General features: G+C 39.7%; 1 protein-coding gene and 1 long non-coding RNA gene across 8 annotated transcripts in view; one reads left to right on the forward strand and one right to left on the reverse strand.

Moving 5' to 3' along the window:
- Positions 1–26,716, reverse strand: part of KCNT2 (potassium sodium-activated channel subfamily T member 2) — a 305,206-nt gene that overhangs the window by 55,090 nt on the left and 223,400 nt on the right. For 2 of the 4 annotated variants that reach the window (XM_054981909.1, XM_054981905.1), the window contains 7 exons: positions 23,238–23,346; positions 17,566–17,715; positions 15,110–15,339; positions 12,860–13,076; positions 11,871–11,976; positions 10,619–10,791; positions 7,126–7,197 (listed from right to left, as the gene is read on the reverse strand). In XM_054981909.1, the coding sequence (XP_054837884.1) occupies positions 7,126–7,197; positions 10,619–10,791; positions 11,871–11,976; positions 12,860–13,076; positions 15,110–15,339; positions 17,566–17,715; positions 23,238–23,346 (1,057 nt within the window). The remainder of the gene's footprint in view (positions 1–7,125; positions 7,198–10,618; positions 10,792–11,870; positions 11,977–12,859; positions 13,077–15,109; positions 15,340–17,565; positions 17,716–23,237; positions 23,347–26,716) is intronic. The other 2 variants (XM_054981906.1, XM_054981907.1) reach the window with 2 other exon arrangements.
- The window catches only part of LOC129331378 (uncharacterized), a 40,735-nt gene continuing 23,787 nt past the window's right edge, over positions 9,769–26,716 (forward strand). The window contains exons 1-3 of one of the 4 annotated variants that reach the window (XR_008597123.1): positions 9,769–9,821; positions 12,713–12,793; positions 16,003–16,139. This is a non-coding gene — a long non-coding RNA (uncharacterized LOC129331378). Of the gene's footprint in view, positions 9,822–10,129; positions 10,164–12,712; positions 12,794–16,002; positions 16,140–26,716 lie in introns of those variants that run through there. The other 3 variants (XR_008597124.1, XR_008597120.1, XR_008597121.1) reach the window with 3 other exon arrangements.

The following is a 26,716-nucleotide window of genomic DNA, read 5'->3' on the forward strand; positions in this document are numbered from 1 at the left end:
GGGAGTTCACCCCATCAATTGGGTCAATCCTTCTTTTTCCAGGTGCACCTTCATTTTGACAGGATTAAGTTTTAGCTTATAAACACTTATCCATGCCATGGTTTCCAGAGCCTCTCCGAGATCTGCTGTAAGTGTGAGAAAGAGATGACTTTCATCTGCTTATTGGTGACAACCCAGCAGCTTCATGTAGATGATGAAATGCAGGGGGGACAAGACGGAACCTTGCAGGATCCCCTTGGCTTTGAGTTGCCAGGCCTCTCACTATGGAGTGAGACATCCCTCTGGTAACCTTCTTCTTGCCACTGGCCAGAGCAGCAGCAGGAGAAAAATAAACAAAAAAAATCAGTATCGAGCCAATGTATGACATCACTTCCTGAGAAAACCCAGAAATGATGTCAGTCCTCTTATGATGGAAGCTTTGGCTCTCGAAAGCATATACTCTGGAAATCTTGTTGGTCTTTAAGGTGCCACTGGACTCGCTGCTACAGCAGAAGCCACACAGCCCAACACAACTACCCACGTAAGACTCTTTAGAAATTTCCAGAAATTCTATGTAGGTTAGAGGCCAAGGAGACCACGGAGATGAGCAACAGCCCCCACTGCCACCCTCTAAAACCTACTGAAAAGTAGGACTGAAACCACCTCAGAGTGGTGCCTCCTAATACCAATCCTGGAAGGTGGCCCAGAAAGATACCATAAACAATGGTACTGAAAGCCACCAAGAAGTCCAGGGGAATCAATAGGGTCATACCTCCATTTCCCAGAGCAGCTCATCCACCAGTGTAACCATGGCTTTTTCAGTACCATAGCCATGCCTAACACCAAACTAGAAAGGATCAAAGCAATTATCACAATGTCTCCCTGAACATATATAAATGATGTTGGAAAGTGGGGAAATAATAGACACAGCTATAGCTGTTGTTGCTGAAGTGCATATATGTGATTAACGTATCTCCCCAGCCATTGCAGCCAACGGGAAATTTGGAGCTTGTTTTGTTTTCTTAGATGTTATCAACAGTTAACAGATCAATGCATTCTAGATACCAGTTCCACATCACCTTTATCTCACTGGAAGCATCCACAAAGAATTTTACAAAATTTACAAAGAAGTTTAGGAAAAGATATCAAAGGGTATTCAGCACTGACCTGGATGGCCCAGGCTAGCTGGATCTCATCAGATCTTGGAAGCTAAATAGGGTCAGCCTTGGTCAATAATTGGATGGGAGACTTCCACCGAAGACAAGGTTGCAGAGACAGGCAATGGCAAACCAACTTTGTTAATCTCGTGCCATGAAAATTCCACCAGGTGTCACCATAAGTCAGCTATGACTTGAGGGTACTCTCCATCATTACCACCAAGGGCTTTAATGCAATGGCTTTCAAACGGTGTTTCTAGGAGCGACTCCTACATTTATGAGTTCCCTGATTAGAAGACCAGTAGTGGTAAACAAGTTCCTCATCCACCACCACCAATCTTCTATGTCAGGTGCTCAGGATCACCTGTCATATTCAATACCGCTTGCAGCTGAAGGTTATTTAATGTCGGGGTGGGAAACTGACAACTGGAGGTGTTCCTGTTGTAATCTCTCCAGAGTATGGGAGCCTGTCTGACCTTGAGAAGTCCATGAATCACACGGTCTGTTTTCCTGCTTGTAAAGTTAGAGGACTGTTAGAAGGGGGGGGGGATTAGGAGTAGCCTTGGGGAACCTATATCTGCTTGATACTTGTCTGTAGCTGCCAGTTCTAGCAAGGATGGCATAAGTGTATGATACTGGCAGCTTATCAATAAAGAACTTTTACTCATGAAGTGAAGTCTCAAGAGACTTGAGACAAGAGTTGCTTGGCATTCTTATATTCTACACCACACAGCTACAGAGTAATGTTGGGCACATTCAGTAACGTGTTCCTATCTCACATGGGGCAACGGTAAAGCCCAACAGGCTTCCCCAACATCCTCTGCAAACTGAGTATATGTAACAGAACGTGTCCCAGAATCCTCTGCAAAGTGTCTCAGCAAATTAATGAATGTGTAAAAAATTCACCTGAGGGTAGGAAATTTGTAAAACGCTGGGTTTAACCCATCACAGAATATTGTCAGTGGTGACTGACTGGCTAACAGGGGCCATCTATACATTCAAGTATATTAGGCTACACGGTAAAGATATGTTGTTTAAATCATTAAATGCTGATATTAGACACATATTTACATAATATTTGAAAAGCTAAGCATTGAGGCCAAACGGCCACAATCTCCTTCCTTTTACCAAAATGATCTCTATTCATTAGTTTTTATAGCACTGGTTTAGATATCTGTCAGAGTATTAATTTTTAATTCCTGGAATCATGAGACGATGGGTGGCATCTGACCAGATCCATAATTTAATTAAGTATCTATAGTCAAAAGTTCTTTGAGTCTTTCCCCTGGCTGAAGTCTTTCAGTTAATTTTCACCGTATTTACACCTCTGGCATAAAAACCCACAACAAAGTCCGAGGGAGATGTCCCACTCCTACACATGGCCAATTTTCTGTCTTTGCCATAGCTTGCTAGCAGAGTGCATCTTCAAATGATATTGCATTATAAATGTAGTATTTGTCTGCATTGTAATGACTTAATTGGGATATTATGTTCACTGGTTTTACAGCCTCAGAATCTAATTTCCATGACAGGGAAGATTCCTCCTACACAGTTTCCAACCATTATGATGATCCCACTTGGATTATACATACTTGAAAATTGGCACCTATTATGAAAACAATGGCTGCTATTTTAATTAAGTTCAGCCAGGATGATGCCCTTGGAAAAAATAGGTTTGTGAAGAATAAAATCATAGGAGAGCAAAAGTAGGGTGAGACTATAACCAGGGCTTTTTTTCAGGGGGAACGCGGGGGAACGGAGTTCCGGAACCTCTTGAAAATGGTCACATAGCTGGTGGCCCCGCCCCCTGATCTCCAGACAGAGGAGAGTTTAGATTGCCCTCCGCGCCGCTGAGCAGTGTGGAGGGCAGTCTTAACTCCCCTCTGTCTGGAGATCAGGGGGCGGGGCCACCAGCCATGTCACCATTTTCTCTGAGGGCAATTCACTGAGTTCCACCACCTCTTTTCCCAGAAAAAAAGCCCTGACTATAACAATGCCTATTTGTCTCTTCCACACAGTGTAATCCTAAGCGTGTTTACTTAGAAGTGGTTTCCATTGAATTCTGAGCAACTGAGCTCCCTCAATTCCTGTTTTGTGTGTTTAGGATCCCTTATTTGCTCAGAAGAATGTTTAGATGTCTGTACTTATTTCCATTGCACTTCAAACAATTATCTATTTCATCAATCAGTTGGAGATTTTATTTCCCCTCTGACTGATATGGTTGCAATTGGTAAAACTTCTAGATATGGGTCTTTAGAAGGGGCTGCTGGTATGCAGAGCACTCCAGTCATAGTATGTTGCTTGGCTCTTTCCTGTTGCATTAGATAATATTCACCATATTGAGGGGTTTTCGGTGTAATTCTGCAAACCCTCACATGCAACAAAGTTATGGATATGGAACTTCTACATCTCTAGTTTGTTCTCTTCCAAGTGTCATGCATGGCTCTGTTCTTGCCTTTCCTGGGAGTGTCTTGAGAGGCCTAAGAAAGAACAGCCTTATGGTTGCTTGTAGAGAAGGCACCTGTCCACCTGCCTTGGAAGAAATGGTCTGGTTGTGTTGACGTATTCCTAGTAGTATGGTGGAAGAATGTCAGCACCCATGATAGGGAGAAGAGGGCTCTGTTGGAGTCCTAGAGCTCTGAGCAGGCTACCCACAGGCTATACATGACTGCACCTTTGGTGATAAAGAATGAAACTGCTTTGCTGATCACTTTCCTTTTAGATCTGGATTTGCTTTTAAGAGCTTCTTTGAGTTAAGCCGGTTTTCAACAGAGCATTTATTATAAACTCATCAAAGCGCCATCTGGAGAAGGCCCGGACAACACAATCTGCCAAACAGTTAAGATGACAAACCTGTCATAATGCTATTCACATTGATGGGTCTTATTCATGAGTGCACATATGTTAGTGAAGAAGCTGATGAATGAGGTCAGAAGAGGGGAAATGCATTGGCAGGATGTTACCCAGAAAATCAGAATGTGGCTAGCATCAACTGATATTTAAATAAAAAGCCTCCATGCATATGACGAACTGCAAAGACACAGAGTAGCATTGTTTTTTTCCCATCTGCTCGGAGGGAGAGAGAAAGTGAAAAAAGGAAAACACCCAAATGCTCTTCATATATAAAGGCCATATTCCTATAAAACTGAAATTAAGTTAGATTCGCGCTTTGCATATAATTAGGAAAAGGTCTATCATGGTGGCAGCACTGTTACATGTGGAAGGGCAGCGCATGATTGCAGTGGGGGGATTTTAGAGGGGATTCTGTGTCCCCACTGAACTGTTGATTGGCAACCAAGGGCCAAGGATAGTAGAGACCCCCCCCACACACACACACACACAAACACACACTCCCTCCCTTGCCAGTGCATTCCCTGGGCGCAGCAGTGAACTTTTTCCCACAGGAGAGAATGACAAACATTTACTTATATCAGAGAAAGTTTTTGAAAAGTGCACTATGACAAGGGCTAAGCCTATTCCTTGGCTGCCGGGACTACCAGACAGGTTCCTCCCCCTATTACTCATGTTATATTTATTTTACTTCATTTACACCCTGACTTTCTCCCCAATGGGGACCCGAAGCAGCTTACATCATTCTCCTCTCCTGCATTTTATCCTCACAACAACTCTGCGAGGTAGGTGAGGCTGACAGTATGTGACTGGATCCTAGTCAATCACTCTAGCCACTATACCACCCTGGCTCAATGGTCCTGATGGCTGGCTACTCATTTTGCCCTATAACAGGAGCCATTTAGAAGCAAATGTGGCCCAGTTTATATTTCCCCTACATCTGTATATGTAAAAATCTCAGCTTCTTGTTTCTCTGTCATACACAGATAAACCTATTGGGGAGAATGCTTCAGTGTAGAGGTGCATCTATGTCCTTTAGCTGGCAAGACATTTGACCTTAAAACATGCAAAAATTTTAATTTTGTAAAAATATAAATTATATATTTAAAATATCAAAATCTTACTCTTCTTTTAGAAATCAGGTCCATTTCTAACAGCAATGTTTGAAGCTTTCCTCCAGCTTGCACAGCTCAGGCCGGAGTGGCCGGATCTACTTGGTGACTGTCATTATTACTGTTGTAAGTGGAGGAAGGCTTCAGGCTTTGCTGAGCAGCGTGACTAGATCCTCCCCAGTAAGGCATAAAATAATCAAAACCACAATCAAACAGTCAAAAGTAAGTAGCTGCTCAGGCAGAAGAAGCAATTAAGCCGAGCCAAATGAGTGTGTCTTAAAAGCTCGTGTTAAAACGAACGTGTTCACTGAGGAGGATTGCTTCATCAAACAACTGAAGTGCATGAAAACTGAAAATAGTTTTTTCCCCCTGCTTTTTGTCCAGCTACACAAAGAGGAATTATGCAAAAGCCAGTTTTTAATGCTCTGCGGAATTTTGCAATCCCTGAACTATGTTTTCAGGGCCCTGTTCAGGGAGGCTACAGGACTCCAGAAGCAGAGAGGCTGTGTAATCCTAGAGTGTACTTAAGGAAGTTCAGGGAAATTCCTGAAATAGTGTGACCAAAAAAGTTAGGCAGACTCTCATTTTATGAGCCCTTCCCCCTTCCCACAGGACTGGAAACAACCTTGGTTTAGCTGGATCCTCCAGCCCTTCTTAAAGTCTCTTGGGCTAAGGGGGAGTTTTACAGAGAATATGAAAGACTATTCTACCTGTGCTACAGCCTAATCTACTTGGAGAGCTTCCCTGAGCTTGATCAAGCAAACTAAAGGACTACCCACTTCCTTTGCCCCAGGGCACAAGAACTCTGTGGGCTAGCCCAGAGATTCCAAAATTCCCAGAAACCTGGTGTAGTGGTTAAAAGTGCAGGACTCTAATCTGGAGAGCCAGGTTTGATTCCCCACTCCACTTGAAGCCAGCTGGGTGACCTTGGGCTAGTCACAGTTCTCTGGAGCTCTCTCAGCCCCACCCACCTCACAGGGTGTTTTGTTGTGGGGATAATAATGACATACCTTGTAAACCGCTCTGAGTGGGTGTTAAGTCATCTTGAAGGGCGGTATATAAATCTAATGTTATTATAATGTTATTATTAAAATCAGCTTTTCCATTTTTCTTTCTACCTCCCAGGATGCAGACAAAAAATAGACAAGATTTCGAGTGGCAGGCAAAAGCCCTTCAAAAAGGAAGAGGCTTTTTGACAATAACAGAGGCAGAAACAAAACTTTTTAAAAAGTTTCAGCTCTGCTCGAATTAAAAGCTTGCTGAGACAAAAACATATTCCCTGTTTTGTCAAAGGCAAATTATTTCTGAAGACAAGGCACATGTTCACAGAAAACCTTATCTGGTTTTCAGGAACATATCAGCAATTGGAAATTAGACTATTCATTAAAAGTTTGTATATATCCAACTCTAAAAACAGTTCATGGAAGCAATAATACTGTGGTTGTATAGACTGACCATAACATCTTCTGCATAAGAATAAGAAAAAAAGAGGGGAGGGAAGAAGTCTCAAGTACAGTTCTCTTATCTACTTTACTCCCACATGATTTAAACTTGTTTTGGAGAATGTCTTCATGTGTCTTCTGTACCCTCATAAAATGTCTAATCAGCCATCATATACTGTTAGCAGGTCCTACCCATATGTTGAAGGATTGCTACTAGATCCTTAATGTATTTTTGCAGTCTTAAAAGAGTTGTCTTTGCAACTTAGAAAGAGACTTACATTTACTCCTGACAGCCAGCTATTGCTCTAATTGTCCACACATAACTGAGCTTCTTCTCAAATCAACTTGTATCCGCCCCTGCCAAGTCTTAATGATCCACATGTCTGCTGGTGAGACTGGGACTTTGTATCTTCCCATTCTAGTTTAGGTTTTTGTCAACATCTCAAGGCTTCAGAAGGCTACGGAATCATAATGCATGCAGAGACACTACTTAAATATTAACACCACAGAAATACATGCAATTACACATCACTGCACATCACAAAATGATACAATATTTAGTTTTCCAAGGATTATTTTACCTACTTGTCAATAGAGCCCACCATGTAGTAAACCATTGGAAACCAACAGATTGCATCCAGAAAATGCATATCTGGCCTGAGCAGCAGATGGGTCATAAAGTGAAAGACAATATCACAATAATTGTATGGAAGCCGCAGTTATCAATGCTAATTAATTAAAAGACAGTTTTAAACCAACTCAGAGAAAGAACACTGATTCTTTATACTAATGCAAGGAACCACTTGTCAAGTTATAATCTTTGACAGTGGTGGCGTTACTCAAGAAAAAAAGCAACAATTATATGTACATACCAAAGAAAAAATGTCTAAAATAGATTTACAGTACTGTCATATACAAAAACTTTCCTTAATGTCAATTTACTGTCAAATATCGGAGCCTAACATATGTTGCACTAGCTGCATAAAAACATCTTTTCCTTGATGGGTGAGAATCATCATGTGGTGACACACTGAGAAAAAATTAGTGTTTATTTTGGAGCTGGGCTTCAGACAGGGTGGTTTTTACTGTGATTCTGGGTGAGACATTACCGGATTGGGAGTCAGGTCCATGTAGTTTTTCTTTGGGACCATTAGTTTCAATGGGGGATCTGTATAAAGATCCGGGGTATCTGTTTGCAAAGATAATGACACCAAATTGGCACAGAACACAGTCCTCCCTCTAATCTAAAGACTTCCCAAAGTTTAAGGCAGTTTGAGCAAAGAGGGTCAATTTTACAGACCCCTGAAATAGGCCCCACTCTGCACAGCCACATTTCTCTATACTGATTTCTAAAACGAAGGTCAAGAAGCAGCCTAGCAGGAGACCTCCAGCTGGCCATCAACATTAAAAAAACACAAACTGTCTGCATTCAATTCATTTTTCTACTCTTACAGTGACTGACTAGCAATCTTTCTACTGAAAACTCTACATTTGCCATCCTTCTTTGCTGTGGTCTGTTGTTTGTTTCCTTTCAGAAAGTGAGTCAGAACACCCAATCCCATCCTGTTGATCTGCCATGGGGGATTTTTTTTCAGCGGTGCTTTTTAACCAAATGCCACCAAAACTGTAGTGGTACTAGAGCTATCTGTCCATTAAAGACCCTCAAGTTTCAGGGGAATTGGACTAAAGTTTCCAATTACATGGCGTGCTGAACAAGGTATCCCTAGCTGCTACCCGAAGAGAAAAATGGCTCCACCCCCACAAAAGAGCAAAGGAAAATGGTGGCTCTCTGTAGCTTGTGTTCAAAGTTGATTGGCCAAGAGACCTTTGTGCTCCTCCTTTGCAAGGATCTGACTGGACGAAAGTGATGCCATTCTCCTGGAAATCAGTAGAATCTAAGAAAAACATGAGCTCATGCTGCATAGCTGATAAGCACCTGTACTCCAAATGGTTTTCAGACAATTGCCGCTTTATTCTTTTCTACTGTGTGAATGGTACAACCACAAGGGATAAGCACACTGCGTAGGTATTTCTCTCAAGTTTGGTGGCCCACCACAAGTATGCTGATTTGGGGGGAAAGATTCATGTTATCTTCACAGTTCATTTGACTGAGCTATTCACATCTTGTATCCAGCCATTTGGGATCATATCATGGACAAGTGGTACCTTCTCCACATATACCCCCCCACACAAACAACTGTGTATGTGAAGAGCACCACAAACATTTACATGGAAGAGGATTATGAAGTTATTATCTCAAAATAATAAATAATAATAATAACATTTGATTTATATACCACCCTTCAGGATGACTTAACACCCACTCAGAGCGGTTTACAAAGTATGTTACCATTATCCCCACAACAAAACACCCTGTGAGGTGGGTGGGGCTGAGAGAGCTCCAGAGAGCCGTGACTAGCCCAAGGTCACCCAGCTGGCTTCAAGTGGAGGAATGAGGAATCAAACCCGGTTCTCCAGATTAGAGTCCTGCACTCTTAACCACTACACCAAACTGTGCTAATTAATTTAAAGACTTTTAAAGCTGCTTAGAAATACAAAATTAATTCTTTAAGATAAAATGAGGAATCACTTATCAAACAGTAACTGCTGAGAATCGTGGTTTTATCTGTGTTCCATTGTCATGTATCTTAGAATGATCCAAACGTGCATGTTGGTCATTTGAGGTTTGCCTAGAGCCCTCAAAGATCAAGCACTACACAAAGGTTTTCATATACCTCCCAACAGAAGAGCCAGAACTTATTGTACTCCAACTTGATAGAAATTAATGAGGCTTAAGCATATTTAAGTTGGTGCGGGATGGTGATCAATACATTTTGGTGAAGACAGAGGCAATGTTCTGCTGCCAGGAGCCAAGGTACATGATCAGCAAAAGTCACATGCAAATTCTATATTGCAATGATGACTGGCCGTACTTTAAGAACCCTTCAATATGGTGTCAAAATATCAGAGAGAGAGTCGATATAATGAAGTTTACTTAGGAGAATATGGGAAAATTATACTTTAAAAATCATATGATATAGAAAAAGTGAGCCTCAATAATAGAATGCAGTGCAAGCACTAGAGGGCACTGTGGTTCCAAATTCCAGTACTGTGTGACATTTGCAAAGGTAAAGCACAAAGGATAGTTTAGAGGCAAGTTACACAATATGGTTACTAGAGAGCAGCACTAGAAAAAGTTTTTAACCCCCTCCCTAAAAAACCCATAACTTTAAGAACTGCAGCCAGTGAAGGTTGGCAGTACCATGCTATGGCTCACAAAGGTAAGAAACGTATTAATACAAAGGTTGCTGGCCTGTGAAGGATAACTTGTTCTGTTTCTGTGTCAGTGGTGAAAGCCATTCTTTTGTGAAAATGTTAAAGGAACTTTTATCAAGCAGAAGAAAGTGTTGTTTATCATTTGGATGGAGAACAATATCCCCATCTCCTGTCTACACACCTTTTTCTGTTTATTTAAACTGTGTTTTGTTCATTTAAACTGTTTATTTAAATTGAGTATTTTTTGTCAGACACTTTGAGTATCCATTGGAGAGAAAAGTGAGATACAAAATATTCGGTACAAACAAATTATGAAACAACCTTGCTAAACTTCAGGGGTGTACCAGGTTAGTTTTGTTTGTTGTTATAATTTTATTTGAGAAAAGGGAAACTGTCAGTTTAAAGGACAGCCTATTTTTTGTATAAATAATCTATGATGAAGAATTTTTTAATATGAAATTTAGCATCATATCCTATCCAGCAGTAACATTACAAACTTCATGTAATGAACCAAAAATGTTTCATGCTAGTGGCTAGGTTTCCAAGGCAGTTGAATTTATCTTTAAAATAAATCTTGTATGTCTCTTCTTTGTGACCACCTTCAAAGACTCGATGTCAAAATGCTTCCAACTTAAAACTACTCATTTAATAAAATTAATTAACAGTGGAAGCAATCCTAAGCAGATCTACTCAGAAGTAATCCCCATTTTATTCAATGGGCTCACCCCCTGCAGGCATAACACAACATGTCCTGTGCCCTTGTGTGTGATACAAGAACCAATTTTAAAAAAAACCCACTTACGGATTATCCAGTAGTAAGACTATTGGATTGAGTTCTTTCTTTGGTCTATAATAAGCCCTGAGCGGAACTATAAAGTTGTAGAGGCCATTTCCAGCAGTCTCTGCAGCAACAATGATAATTTTGTTTTTGAATCCATAGGCTTTGGCATCTTCATAATAGTTATGCTGGCATCCCTAAAAACAGCAAATGAAGACAAACAATGGCCTCAAATTCACAATAGATGCTGTAAGAAGAATGTGAGAGCAATACATCCTCAGCCATTCATTCAAATTCAGATTTATCTGCTCTACAAAATGTTGCTTCATGAATGAAAATGCACAAATTTTGAAATTCTTCCCCATGCCTGATGCTCTCAAATGAAAAAACAAGAAGAGTCTTTAGTTTTGCATTCTGTTATAGTCTACTAAAACTCACATTTTAATCTTTAAAACAGAAATGTTTCATCCTAACATTTCTTGGTATCATTTTGCTGTAATTTCTGATACGAGGCATGAATTTCTGACACATTTCAGCTTAACATGTGTGTGCATACATGTCCTAATGACGGATTCATTGATATATTTATTGACACAAGGGCAGAGCAATCCTAAACAGAGTTTCTCCAGTCTATGTCCACTGAAACCAATGGGCTTAGACTGGAATAACTCTGTTTAAGATTGCATTGTTAATCTAGTTCTTATTTTGTGATTTTAAAGGATCTTACACTTTGTAATCTTAAGGTTTTTTTAATTGCTTTGTAAACTGCTATGGGATCCAGGAAGAATGGAATGGCAGAATAAAATTTGATAAATAAATAAATAATTGGTTTAATCAGGATAGAGCCTTAAATGCATGTAAATAAGATAAAGTTCTATTATTCTTCAAGATTCATGAAAACTCTGAGGTCCAAAAGAATCCACTGATCATACTATGGTCCCAAAGCCTTGTCCAGATTTTGAGAGAAATTTTTCCTTGTCAAAAATTCCACAGTGGTGGCTGAATTTGCTGCTGCCTTCCAAACAACATGTTTTGGTGTAATTAGACCATCTTTATGTAGAACCAAAGCCACAAAATTCCTAAATACATGGCCATCTATAAGCAATGCAAATATAAGCATGTCTAAAACAGCATCTTGATGACAGCATTAAATCTGTTTGGCTCCAAACATAATCATGGTCAAACATTATTAATGTACAGCAAAGAAACAAAAACAAGTAACATGTGTATCATAAAAAGTTTTGGTTACAACTATATGAAACAAGAGTGTGTTTACCTTATCTAACCTTAAACAGCAAAATGGCACTTTTTCATGAAGCAAATGGCAAAAGGTGGGAGAACTTCCTATATACGGGGAGTAAGGGGGATAGCCTTTTAGATACCTAAAAACAGGAAAGAATCCATCCTTATTAACATTATCAGTTATGAGTAACAATACTATGTATTTTCATACCCTATGCGCTCTGTTATGTGGAAGTTTATTTATTGGTTTTACTATCCCCGTTACTTGGCATAGGATTGCAAGAAAGCAGCTTGGAAAACTCTTATCTCTCTTTAACAGCCCAGTAGAGGTCACCAAATTGGACAATACTGTTTCTCTGGTCCCATTGTCCAGGCCCTGCTGCTCCTACTGTTTTTGTGTTACTTCCTGATGTCTCTAGCTTTTCTGTCTATCCCTTTTGATCCATCCTATACAAATTCTAAGATTCCAACATCAATATGAAACTGCATTTTTTATGTGGCTCATCCCAGTCTTATTTGGCTGCTTGCAAACTGACTTCTCACCTATCACCTTTTTGTACATACGTTGTGCTCTTTTGCTTTAATCCTGCAAAAACCTGTCTCCTCCCAAATGAGGCTCATTCTGCTAATACTTATCATGTTCTCAGGAGGAAAAGTGATTGTTGTATTGGAGGCCAGTAAAGCACGAGTCTACTGGACTAGTTGTGTTCTTCCTCTCCAGCTTTTAACTGATGCTACAAGATACATTAGAAATGCATGATCGTATGATCTGACTCTTAGCTTTCCCCCACAATGCACTTTTAATTTTAGAATGTATATGTAGTAAAGCTATATTAAGATGCAGAATTTTGATGTTATGTTTCTTGATTTTTCTAGAATTCTACCCTTTAGCATATATCTTGAAGAATGTTGATGACTGTGTCCGATGAAAATCTTAACACTCTCCATCATAGACAAGTAATTTTCTTCCCCAATTTCATGCTTCTTTAAACATGTAGGTTTAATTATGTGACATGAACATACTCTAGGCCATTTGAAATTTCTTCATCTGAGGGAGTTGTTTCATCTTCTGACTGGTCACTTAAGAGGTCACAGGTATGAAGTGCTGAAGAATCAGCAACCTCTAAAACTGGAGCTATGCTAGGCCTTCGGACTTCTTTTCCAGCCTCTGAAGGAAGTGTCAGGGTAGCCCCACCGGAAGATCTGCAGCCTGTGTCTTGCAAATCTATAGCCACAGTACCTGCAGGAAAATACAAAGAAACGTCTAAACAGTTTAGTATTTGCAAATGAAAAAGAATGCCAACATGTTTGGTTCAGTCATGAAGGGACAAACTAAATTGGGTGGAGGAAGATCTGTGTGCTGATTCAGGTTTCCTGCTGAATCATACATAGTGTCAATGGAGGGGGTAACTCATTTCCCCACTGGCTCATGCATTATGCTGTATTTTAAATAATCTCCTACTATATACCCACACCCACTTTACATGAATTCAGCAAAACCTGGGGGGAGTGTGTACAAAAAAATTAGGAACTTTTACATATATCTTTAATTGGATGGGTGCATCAAAATGTCGTCTCCAGCTAACTTTTAATTTAATTTAATATTTAGTATTGGGTTGGTTAGTAATTGAATGGGAGACCTCCAAAGAAGACCAGGGTTGCAGAGGTAGGCAATGGTAAACCACCTCTGATAGTCTGTTGCCAAGAAAACCACCAGGGGTTGCCATAAGTCAGCTATGACTTGAGGGCAGTATACACACACATTTAATGGTTAGTATTTAATAGCATTAATTCTTAATGTAGCCCAATCTGTGAATACTTAAATCTGGTAATTTAGAGAAATGGACAAACAAGACATCTTTCTACAAGCCTGAAAAAGCCACCAGGATTGCAGAAACATCTGAAATCATTGAAGAATATTGGGGAACATCCTCTCAAATGATAAAAGGAGCACCTGTAGCAACAACAGTCTTGTCAAACTTCAATCCTTGTTTTTTTTTCAGTAAAAGGTAGAGGGAGGGACCAGACCCTTTCCAGGCCTCTTTTGGCCTTCGAGGGAAGACTCATTAGAGCCAGGTCCACTAGCAACCACTGGATAATTTGCTATCACACAACTTTCATGACTCAGGCCCAGCTGCATGCTACAACAGCATCCACTCCACAAAAGCCAGTGTGATGTATTGGTTAGTTTCAAACTAGGATCTGGGTGACTCAGGTTCAAATCTCCATTCTGTCATGGAAGGTCACTGGGTGATCTTGGGCCATTTACAAATTCTCAACCTAACCTTCCTCATAGGGTTGTTGCGAGGATAAATGAAGGAAAGAGGAATGATGTAAGCTGCTTTGCATCCTCATTGTGTAAAAAGGTGCAACACAGCGGTTAAGTGGTTTGGCTGAGAATCAGCACTCTAATGGTTCGAATCCCACTACTGTCATGAGCTCAGTAGGTGGCCTGGGTAAGCCATTCCTCTCAGCCTCAGCTCCCCAGCTCTATTGTGGGGATAATAATAACACTAACTTGTTCACTGCTCAGGTTGGGGCACTAATCTGTCTAGAAGAGTGGTATATAAGGGCAGTTGTTATCATCATCATCATTAATGAAGTAAATAAACAATAAATATAGCTGGAGATGTGGGCTAATAAAAAGGGGAGGAGAAAATGAAGTGTGGAAACATGAGGACATAGGGATTGCTGGGAGAAGGGAAAAAAGTATGTGAGGAGGGGGATGCAAGGGGAAAATGAGGTCTTTGTGGGTTCCCCACCATGTAACTGGCCCCAGCCCAGCAGCTGACACCACACAACTGGGCCAGTAACCGGTATGGTGGAGTAGATGGAACCGAGCAAAGTTTTCCTAAGATAAGTAAGATGGCTGGTGCATGGGAAGGAGACATTGAAGCAGGAACATGGGACAGGCTAGGAAAGCTTTGAGAAAAAAGGAAGAGGAAATAATAGAGAAGGGGAAATGTGATTCCCCCCGCTTGTTGTATTCTAGAATGTGTGCATATTTATTTATGTGTGTATACTGCCGTGAAGTCACAGCTGACTTATGGCAACCCCTACTGGGGTTTTCAAGGAAAGAAGCGGTTTGCCATTGTCTGCCTCTGCATAGCAACCCTGGTCTTCCTTAGTGGTCTTTCTTCTAATTACTAACGAAGGCTGACCCTGCATAGCTTCCAAGATTTGTCGAGATTGAGCTAGCCTGGGCTATCTACGTGAGGGTATATTTATTTACTGCATACATTAATAAACCAGCCCCACTTTGCTTTTGCTTACCCATGCTAGCAATTATGCTGTGTACTGGCAACCGAGAAGGGCCATGATAGAAGGATCTGGATGGGTGATTTTTCCGATGCTGTTCTTGCTTCTTAAAGGCTGAATTTTCTTCTTTTGTAATGTTGATATAGAAACATATGTCTGAAGGGCTCATAATGTAACGAGGACCTGGGTTCAGCAAAATATTTTTGTTGTCTTCCCTTCTAACACCGATTAAACAGACACCAAACCTTAATTTAAAAACAATTTGGGGAAAAAATAGAATACGGTGAAGGAAAATTGAATTAATTGCAAGACAGCATATATTCCGATATCTATTTCATGAATATTCCCGTCTTTTATCGAAGTCTCAAGATTGTTAATAAAACTTTAAAAATATATGAAACCAATTCAATACTGCTTAAGCCTATTTACATAATGCAAGTTGAGGGCTTCCAAAGTGGCATTGTGGAATATCCATCACTTTAAAGCAAGCAACCACTAGAGATGCATCTCTACAACTCCTTGCCATTAGCACTTTATTAAAAATGATGACTTTGATGTTAAAAATCATATTGTAGCATTCATAATTACATGGTCCTGGTGTAGATATTTATGAGAATGGTGAGAAACTTCAATCAGTGGACAAAACACTTGCAATGCCCCCCTCTCCAGCATGCAAATAGTGTCATGCGTGATTCAGGTATTTCATAATATGCGCAATTTTAGAAGGCTCAAAACAGGCATTCACATGGAATGGTTACATTACATATGAATTCATCTGAGTTGGGGGAGGGGGCAAAGCATGCTCACCTCCTGCATCAAGTCAAGACCCAGTAAATATCCAAATGAGGCTGTGAATTCTTAGATTCTTAGCAGGGTTTTTTCCTAAATAAATTTCTGCTGGTATTTAGGCACGATAAATTGATATTGCCATGGAGAACATGCCAGTCATACTACATGGTAGGAACTGGGAGATATTTGGGCTTCATTTACAGTCAGATCTGCCTAGAGGGACAAAATGCTGGAGGCTGGTCAACCATGGAGTTGGGTAAGTCACGTCATTTGTTATATTTGGTTGGGATCCAGGTAGAGTCCCCCCCCCCAGGGGTAATCCTTGTTGGGTGGGGAGAGACCATTGTGTCTCTCAGAAGCCCTGTTTCCAATGTCTCTTTCATTGCCAATTGATTTTCACATTTCCCATCATTATTAGGCTCTTTTTCTGTTTATTTCAAGGGTGCTATTTTTTTCTCAGTTCTTTAAACTTGGCTGTTTCATGATCAATCTCAAAATCTTGGGGGTTGGGGGGGAGGCACAAAAGAGATAAATTGATAACAAAGAACCCTTAACTCCAGAATGAGAAAGAACTCATATATAGGAAATATGCATGAGATAACAAGGGTCAGAAATGAAAATATGTAAAAGAGCATTGGCCTAGACATATTGTCTAGTCTGTACAATCATCCTCTATACATTTTGGATATTATATGTAAAAACCAGTATCCTGAATTGGAACTATATAACTATAAGAAGTTCTAATTTATTTACATTATGCTGCTTAATTTTTTAAGGGAGCCTCTTAAAGAGAATGAAGCTCTACTGTAAGAAATTGTTCAGCACATAAAAACTGAGTGGAAATCTAGTACTACCTCATTACAGAGTACTCTTAAATCTATTTATTAACAACAGAATATAGTATAATACTACTACTTATAGATGGAAGAACAAAGTATCATAGTTGCGTGTCCAAAGAAAAACATGGCCTATTCTTAAAACACGTACTTCTAAGGCGGCATTCAGGCAATGCGTCATTGTGCCAGATGAAGGGAATTTTACCACAGAAATCTAAAGTGTTTTTGACAAAACATTGAGGCATAAGTCTTCCCAACTGTAACTTAAGAGAATACTAAATTGTATCCCTGTAGAAGAGTATTATGTGAAAAGATTTTTTGGGTCAAAATCATCAGTAATATCATATATAAATGAAAGACTTTCACTCCTTTGTGATTTTTGTTGCATTCCCCACCACCTTGTGCATGAGGAGGAACCACTTGGAAGTGATTTCAAAACTGATTTTTCAATGCTTGGGAACTAGCTATAGAAACTGAAGAAGAAAGGAAAAGGAGTCCTAGAGCATTTATGCCACCAATGAGCAACCACAGCCATGCTCCTTACATCTAGGACTAACAGGAAGGCATTTCAGATTAGAGGTTGGTTCCAGGGGTATTTTTACATCTTTCTTTAAAAATGCACCTATTGGGATAGGTGAGAAAATCCAGGAAGCCCAAGTGGAACGCCTGATTCAGAACAACAAGGCTTCATCTAGGAATCAAAATGTCAAAAGCCTCGAACAGCAACCTATCTGCAATGCAGGCTTCTTGCAACTGACCATGCAGCCCTGTGAATTCCCAGTGCACCAAAGCAAGAGTTGCTGAAAAGAAGCCATGTTAAATCCTACTGTTAGGAATGAAACATACTTTTTGTGCGCATGGAAAGATGCATATGTGAAACTCTTTCCCTCATATTCAGCAAAAAATACACTCTCCTCCAGGTTAATGTGATACACTTCATTACCAGAACATCTGCCATACATTTTCTGCCACTGTTCTGGTGATTGTTGGCCTTCTCTGAAACACAGATAGGGGGAAAAAAGCATTATTCCAATGTGCAGATTGAAAGTGGATGCTTAATAATAATAACAACAACATTCGATTTATATACCGCCCTTCAGGACAACTTAACACCCACTCAGAGCAGTTTACAAAGTATGCTTGATATGAATTAGGTCCCACCTGACAATAACCTCTAACTGCAACAAACATTTTCTCATGAGCTGTACCTGTCCTGAACACAAATTCATTCATGCAACTATCAAGGCAGAATTTATGTCCTTAGTCACAAAGCATGGCTCCCCTGCCTTCCATATGCCCCCTCAAGCCACAACATCTACCACTTAACCTTTTCACATTAATATATTTCAAAGTTTTTGCAATTGTAATAGGAAGTTCTTATAACCAAAGTCCCCAAGAAGGAAAATTATTATAGGATACACAATAAACAAAAAAAGTTCAGTTAACTGTATGAACAGAAAACTGTCTGTGATGAGAAATGAATACTAAACAACTTTAAATTTAACTGTACAGCATTTTTTCTTCCCTATGTTAATTACTATGATAAAGAAACTGCTAGACTTTTGTGGGTTCTCAATCTTTTATATGCTCAGCCGAACATTTTCGTGCTAATGAAGGCACAATTATTCTTCATCATCTGAAGGTGGCAGGCAAAGCTGCTTTCCCACTTTGTTTCTCTTAACAGATTCTAATGAATGAAAATTGGAAATCAATAATAATGTCTAATGCTATGATTTTTACTAAGTGACAGCAACCTCCAATTTATAATTGGGAAATTAATGGGCAAAAGTTAGAACAAATTAAACAATTCTGATACTTGGGAACACTTTTTCGATATAACATGGAAACAACATATTGAGGAGACCCAATAGTTAGCTGTCCAACTTCAAACCACCAACACAATAACTCATTTTTATTTTCTAAAGGAGGTAAAGGTACAGAACTCCGGCACTCTCAGTGTATTACTCTAATGTAGGATCTCAGTTGTTATATGGTGCCACCCCAATTTGGATTTCTCATTGCCATGATTAGCTTGATATTTTTTCTACTAGACGTCTTCAAAGAATTACGGGAGCTCCACACTGTGTGGCAGAAACTGTATCTAGAGCTGAATTAGGTGTGCACTCCCTAGAAGCAAGGGCCTAGGCATCTGCTTTCACATACTGGCTCAAGCTGATTCATGCCTCCCTGAGATCAGGTGGGCTCTTTTTGCTGAGTATGGATGTTTTTAAATCAACCTGGCAGTAATTGGCAACCTCCCACCTGGAATGACTGGGAATTTCCCCTAACGACATGGATTGCCCCAGTCTGACTTTTACTAGAAATTTGATTTTGAGATGCCTTTATGATTTAGATGAGCTCAGTACTAGAATTCAGGTTCATAGAATTTGTCCTCCTCTCTACTTGGAACTGGCATATCCAAGAACTAGCCCAGTGTATCTCAACTACCTGACAGTCCCTAAATATCGGACAAGCAATGAATGGCCATTTCTGCTAAGCACAGTAGAAGCAAAGGAGGAAATTTCCACAGAAACGTTAGCACTCAATGTGCAAACCGCAATAATGAATAATTAAACAATTTTTCAAAAGTGCAAGTGCCTCTTATTTCTTTAGCCAATGTTATCATACATACAACTCCAATTCACAATTATACAAATTCATCATCGGCGCAGTACAACACTACAGTTCCAGGTGCAATACAATTGAAATTCAATTTTGTTTCTTCGCGTTTATTCCTTCTTCTCTCTTTGTTAATTTCTCTCCAAATTTTTCCCAATAGTGATAAAAAATCCGGACTGGGGAGTAGATAACACCACGCTCAATCTGGGGCCGGCTACAAATGCAGATTTCGTGCCACCTTCTTCAGGAGCGTGCCATCTGCTGTTAACACAACTCTGTGAATATGCTGTAAAATTTAAATACTACTTCTTAAAAAATTCTCCTTTCCTATAGTTAATAACCACTTATACTCACAGTCACCCCACGGATGACCATCACCAACACATTTCTCTCTCCTCCTGGTTAGTAGGTACGCATATTCTCTTCCGTGTTTGTCGTTATAACCTGCCCCCCCATTTAAATCAACAATAACCAATTGGTAACACTCCTTCTTAAAGTGACCGCATGCTGTAATCTAATCCCATTTAGTTCATAAGGCTTCCTCATAAAAAACAGTTCAAACACAATTCATTGTTCAACCCCTTGGGTTTTACCGTGTCTAATTTTTGAATCCAGAATGCTTCTCTGCGGAGAAGCCTTGTTTGCATCGAATCACCACAAGTTCTTTCCACCACTTCCAAGATCACTACCTTGAGGGCATTCTCTGGATGGCCACGTTCCCTATAATGTTGTGTTAACGGAGCTTCCTGAATGTTGTTACGAATGCGTGACACGTGTTCTAATATTCTTACTTTTACTGGTCTTGACGTGCATCCTACATATAATATTCTGCAAGGGCATTCCAAAAGATAAATTACCCCCTTGGTCTGGCAATTGGCAAAATGGTGAACAACCACCCTGTTGTCCCCGATGCAAAATTCCTTGCCCACGCTAAGAATATTACACACTTGGCAGGAACCGCACCTAAAGTTACCCTGCGGTAAATCATAGGGCTTCTCCCTATCTCTAATATCAGCCCGTACTGCGCCGATGATGAATTTGTATAATTGTGAATTGGAGTTGTATGTATGATAACATTGGCTAAAGAAATAAGAGGCACTTGCACTTTTGAAAAATTGTTTAATTATTCATTATTGCGGTTTGCACATTGAGTGCTAACGTTTCTGTGGAAATTTCCTCCTTTGCTTCTACAGTCCCTAAATATCAACAAGCCTTTATTCTGGCTCATTTTAATTCAATCTCAATGGCAGAACTATACGGCCATTTTGGAAAGATTCCATTAGCAGACAGATGCTGTAACTGCAATACAGGGAACCTTGGCACCTTGCTCCATTGTCTACTGCACTGTCCAAAATTCCAAAGGTACAGAATCATGTTTGTGTCTCCCTCTTTAAAGGATCTGATTTCTGTCCCAGCACAGAATAAGTTACAGATTTTATTGGCTGGAAGGTATTATAATATTACTTTGGTGGTAGCCATTTTTTTTCATATGTAATCAAATCTAACAGATAGCCAGATCTGGACAATCCAGTATTTTGGTTGTTGTGGATTTTCCAGGCTGTATAGCCGTGGTCTTGGCATTGTAGTTCCTGACGTTTCGCCAGCAGCTGTGGCTGGCATCTTCAGAGGTGTAGCACCAAAAGACAGAGATCTCTCAGTGTCACAGAAAGAGATCTCTGTCTTTTGGTGCTACACCTCCGAAGATGCCAGCCACAGCTGCTGGCGAAACGTCATGAACTACAATGCAAAGACCACGGCTATACAGCCCGGAAAATCCACAACAACCATCGTTCTCTGACCATGAAAGCCTTCGACAATAAATCCAGTATTTTAGCTGTAATGGTTATATTTTTTGCTATTATTATTTTTTGCTGTTACTATTTTTACTGTTGTTAATTTGTTGTCGAACTGTTGATGCGCAAGACAGTAGTTGCAAGAGCAGAGAGAGAGAAAAAGATTCTAATGAATTAGGCGCCATTAATACCATGGCATTTGTTTGTCTTGATGCACTGTGGTGTTTCTTCTGCCTTGGAGATACTAAATTGCCAAAGAAAGGGGGGGACCCTTTGGGGTAAATGCCAATGCTTTATTATTTGTAATCACAGTGGCTATTTTTTCTCAGAATTTTTTAATTTTCTTAATTAGATAACAGAATTTACATCAACACAAAAATTCACACTCTGATACAAAAGACAGAAAACCACATGGGATTATCACCTTCATGTATTTGGCAAGCTTATGTACCTTTGAAAGGCACATGACTGACACAAATCAAACAAGCACAACTTTTCTCACTATATTCAGGCCTGGTTTTCAAGCTAGCCACCTTGGCATCTGCTTGGAGCAGTACAATGAGGAAGGTGCCAATGTACCCCAATAGCTTAGCTTGCTCCTGGCCATCAGCTGTTTGGGAGGTGACATGCATTGCCTCCTCAATCTGCACCATTGCTGTCCAGGTCCAAGGAAAGCTCCTATGGCAATGTTGGAAGGGCTAATTTTGAACTTGAATTGTGTGTGCAAAGGAGGAAGCAAGGAGTGTATCTTGCTTGGGACAGAAAATACTTTGACTCAGCCCTGATCACTGCAACTCTATGGTTGGAAAAGCTGGAAGCTTTAAATTTATTTACCTCATTTATTATACCATGCCTTTCTCCCCAATGGGAACTCAAAAGCAGCTTACATCGTTCTCTTCTCCTTCACTGTATCCTCACAACAACCCTTTGAGATAGGTGAGAATGTATTACTGGCCCAAGGTCACCTAGCAAGCTTCCAAGAGAGAGTGGGGATAAGAAGCTAAGTCTCCAAGAACCTAGTCTGACACTTTAACAACTACATCACACTGGCTCTTAAAGGCAAAACAGCTCACTAGCTCTTCTAGTATTCTAATTTTTTATGGCAAGAGGAATGTTCAAATTTTTAATATTTTTTTCACCACACAATATCCAATTTGTTTCCCCACAAAATCGAAAGATAACTGATTTAAATGATTTGAAGATAACTGATTTATATAAAGTATTGTGACACAGACTAAGGATGTTTCTTGGCAGATTTCTTAGGAAGGGCATCCATAAAATAGGTGTCACCACAAAAAGAGGTGACTTTTTCTTAATCTGAGAAGGAAAATACATGCAACAAGGAAGAAGATATTAGGGGACAGGAAGGATCATGTAGGAAAAGATGCCATGTGATGATCAGGTAATAATAACAACAACATAATAATAACATTCAATGTATATACCGCCCTTCAGGACAACTTAATGCCCACTCAGAGTGGTTTACAAAGTATGTCATTATTATCCCCACAACAGCAATCACCCTGTGAGGTGGGTGGGGATGAGAGAGCTCCTAGAAGCTGTGACTCACCCAAGGTCACCCAGCTGGCTTCAAGTGGAGGAAGGGGAATCAAACCCAGTTCTCTAGATTAGAATCCTGTGCTCTTAACCACTGCACCAAACTGGCCTATGAAATACCGTAAAATGACCTATGATAGGTCAAATAAATAAGGCTGCCATTTGCCCACTATTGGCAGGCAAACTCCTACTGATACTCCCGTCCCCTCTGGTAACTGAGCGGAAAGATGAAAATGGGAGGAGGATGTTGCCAACCTTCCAGATATCTATGGTTTTTACCTGGGGATTCCAATAATGTGCCTGGCAACCACATCAATAAATCAGCCTCTCAGATAAAGCATTTAGAAGACATACTGCTATACTATTACGACAATGCAGCCAAATAGTTCAAACTTATGTAGGAAAGTGTTTGCTCATGTGAACAAAATATTGCCATCCTGCTGGAACAGAGAAAGGAACTGGTCACTGATAACCACTTGTTCTTAAAGGCATACTGTCACACCCTGGTGACATTGTACAAAGGTTACATCAGAGCATCATTATACTTACTGCCCTCTTGAGGTATGAACTAACAGAGTGATGAGCGTAGATGTAGCTGGGCAAATACAGTTTAAAGCTAGCATTGCGTATTTGAATTCTTCTTCACAAACAACATGATCTGCAATAAAAAAGAACTGCATTTAAGGCAGAGAAGCAGACCAGTGGTCCATTGCTGGATTGTACTCCTATGACCCCCTGAGTAGCCCCACAAAAGTCTTACCAAATGTGGATCAAGATACTCTAAGATGTATGCCAAGAGTTTCATTTGTAAGGAAAGATAACATCCAGCATTTGTTACTTGTGTGGTTAGATACAATACACATGCTTATCCCCCAGCTGAAAGCTATGATATAATTCAAAGGTATAAAAGTGAAGAAGTATAAATGAGAAACCAACTTTAAACCTGATTTAAACATAAACTCAGTGACTGTTAGTACTTTCCTCTAGTCACAGCTATGGCTTTGAATGAGAAGAAATTTCTTTCTAGATGTAAAATATATTAAGGGCATGGTTGACCTGGTCTGCAGTGTCTGCTACTGTGGGAGCAAGGTTCCCATAAGGCTCAATAGAACATTTGCTCATGATTAATTCATTAGTCCTGATTCCCTGTTCCTTCCATGCTCTTAGTTATTACTTCTTCATCCTTTCTTCCTTTGTCCAGAGACCAGTCTTTTACGCTTCTACCACTCTGGAAGGCATAAAATGGATTTACTTCTACTGCTACAACAATACTTCAGTACTTTCTTGAATTATTTATTTGTAGGTTTATAAGATTTTGATTACATCTTCCTGCCCAATCAGGACTACCAAGGTGGCTAATTAGAAACAGAGCAGTATAAAAAAAACATTGTTAAATGAGTAAAAAACTAAAACACACACACCTATGCGGAAGGAGAGATCATGGAAGGAATGCCAAAGAAAATAAAAAAGTCTTCATACACTGGTAGAGGACAGTGGTAGAAGGGGAAGATGAAGCTCCCCAGGGAGGTAGTTTCACAATCTTAGCACCATGTCCAAGAAGGCCCTCTCTTGGGTTGCTATCCTTCTAACCTCAGAAGATGGGATCACATGAAGCAGGTCATCAGAAGATGACCATAGTCGTCAGGTAGGCTCATATGGGAGTAGGAAGTCCTTAAAGTATGCTGTCCCGAGACCATATAAGGCTTTTCAAAGTCAACACCAGCACCTTGAATTAGGCCAGAAAACAAACTGGGAGTTGAGCCATTGAAAACAGACCAAAGATGGAGAGATATGGTCTCAGAGGAACGCTTCAGTCAATGTCCTGCATGCAGCATTCTGAACCCATTGAAAGTTTCAAACAGTTTTCAAGGGCAGCTCCATGCAAAGCAGATAGCAATAATCTAATCTAGGCATTACCAGGGCATGCACTACAACAGCCAAGCAGACCCCAAAAAAATGCATCATGAGATTTAAAAAAAAAATTATGGCTCTTTTATTTAATTTATAAGGACCATCTTCTCCAATATATTCCTGGCTAGGAATTAAGATCACAGGGAGAGGTTCACCTGACTGTCTCATCAGCTAAAGAAGCTCACCTGGTAAGTACACAAGAAAAGGCTCTTTTGATGGCAGTCTCACAATTATGGAACAGCACCTGGCCCCTCACTGAAGATCAGGAAGCAGTTGAAGATGTTTTTATTTAGAACCACTTTTAAATAACTTTGGTTCAGTGTTTTGTTGGCAGTGTTAATCTGTGCTTTTAAACTTTTAAAATTCATGTTATGATTGTTATTTTATTTATATTGTGGGTAAGTAGGTTTATTGTTCGTGGCAAAAGGCCATTACAACCCATACATAAAAAACAGATAAAACAGTCTAACATATAAACATATGTACAGATATTAAGAGATTAAAATGATCTAAATAAAAAATACCAGTCAGATAAAAGCATTGCTTTCGCTGGAAACAGCTCTAGCCCGAATTTTCTTGGCTGCTAAGGCGAAAAGAGAGACTCTATAACAAATGCAGCAGTATCAGACAGGAGAAAAAACAACTTCTCAGAGTCTGAAGAGGAGTTTAAACCAATTAAAAACTCTGCTAGGAATTTCTTCCTTGGCTCTGCATAGAGTGGGCAGGATAATAGGTAATGTGGTATATTGTCAGCTGCCTTGAGTTCCTACAGGGTCGAAAGGCAGCTAATAAACAAACAAACAAACAAACACTTTATTTATACCCCAGCTTTCTCCCCATAGCCTATATCATTCTGCTCTCCTCCATTTTATCCTTTAAACTCGTGAGAGTGCAAGTCAATACAGAGTCAAGTTTATTTATTGGTGACAGTCAAAGGCCAATGCGATCTTAACATAAATGATACAGAATTTTTTTTTAAAGATCCAAATACCATACAGAATTTAAAAGAACAAAAATTGAGCAAATCTCAAAACATACACATTTATGACTGAGAGTATTATAAAATGCAAATTTCATTCCCATAAAAGAAGTTAAACTACAATGAGCCTGAGCGATTTACCGTTTGTTTAGCTGCTACGGAGAGTGACCATGTGAGTTACTTAGGGGCCTGTATCAGATAATAAGTAAATTATTTTCTGCATGGTTGAGCTTGAATTCAAATACATTACAGTAGCTGCCAGAAACTTATCTCTCAGTTTAGAGTAAATAGGGCCACACAAAACATAATCCTCTAGTTCTAAAGTTTCACAGAAACAATAAAGACTGTATGAATTTGGGTATATATACCAGTTAGCATGACTGTTGGCATGATTTGAAAACAGATTACTGTAAAGGCTTATCTATATGTAATGGTGGACAGAGAGCTATTAGGATCTCCATCTTGTACCATCAAGAAGATTGAAACAAGCAAAAATATTCATAGAGCTTTCTCCTGGATGGTTTTATATACATCAGTGAAAAAGGTTTATCAAGTGCTACAAGTACCCTACCAAATGCTTCACAGTTGCAAAGGCAGAAAAATTCAACTTCTGACTAATATTACTCTCTATATATTATTAAATTAAAGAGACTGCTGCTCTTGGATGTGATCTGGTTGAACTGGTTAAAAAAGAGGATGAGAGTTGGCTTTGTAATAAAAAAGTCTACTTCAATCCAATATACTCTTCATAACAGTCCCATGTCAAGTACTCCATCCCACAACTATAATGTTTATTAGTTTTTATCAATTCCCATCACATTGTGAAATGTCTCTACTTTTATGAGTAATTCCTGGAATAAGATGGGAATTGGTAAGAGATTCTGTAATTGGAGGGGGAGGGACAACCCCCCAGAAATACCAATCTAGCATGGAATCCAGGGCCACCAAATACTCAGATCAGCAGGTCATACTGATGTTCATTTCTATCTATTAAGTAACTAGTTAAACCATCATAAAGGTGCGGTTTATGTGAAGTTGCTCTTAATCCCACTGAAAATAAACTGTGGGGTTGGATCCAAGAGTGACTTCTGCTCATAAAAGTCTCCTGCTCACAGAATAAATCCTTCCCTGAGTGGAA

The sequence above is a fragment of the Eublepharis macularius genome, chromosome 5 (assembly GCF_028583425.1).
Source record: "Eublepharis macularius isolate TG4126 chromosome 5, MPM_Emac_v1.0, whole genome shotgun sequence".
In the NCBI taxonomy this organism is placed as follows: domain Eukaryota; kingdom Metazoa; phylum Chordata; class Lepidosauria; order Squamata; family Eublepharidae; genus Eublepharis; species Eublepharis macularius.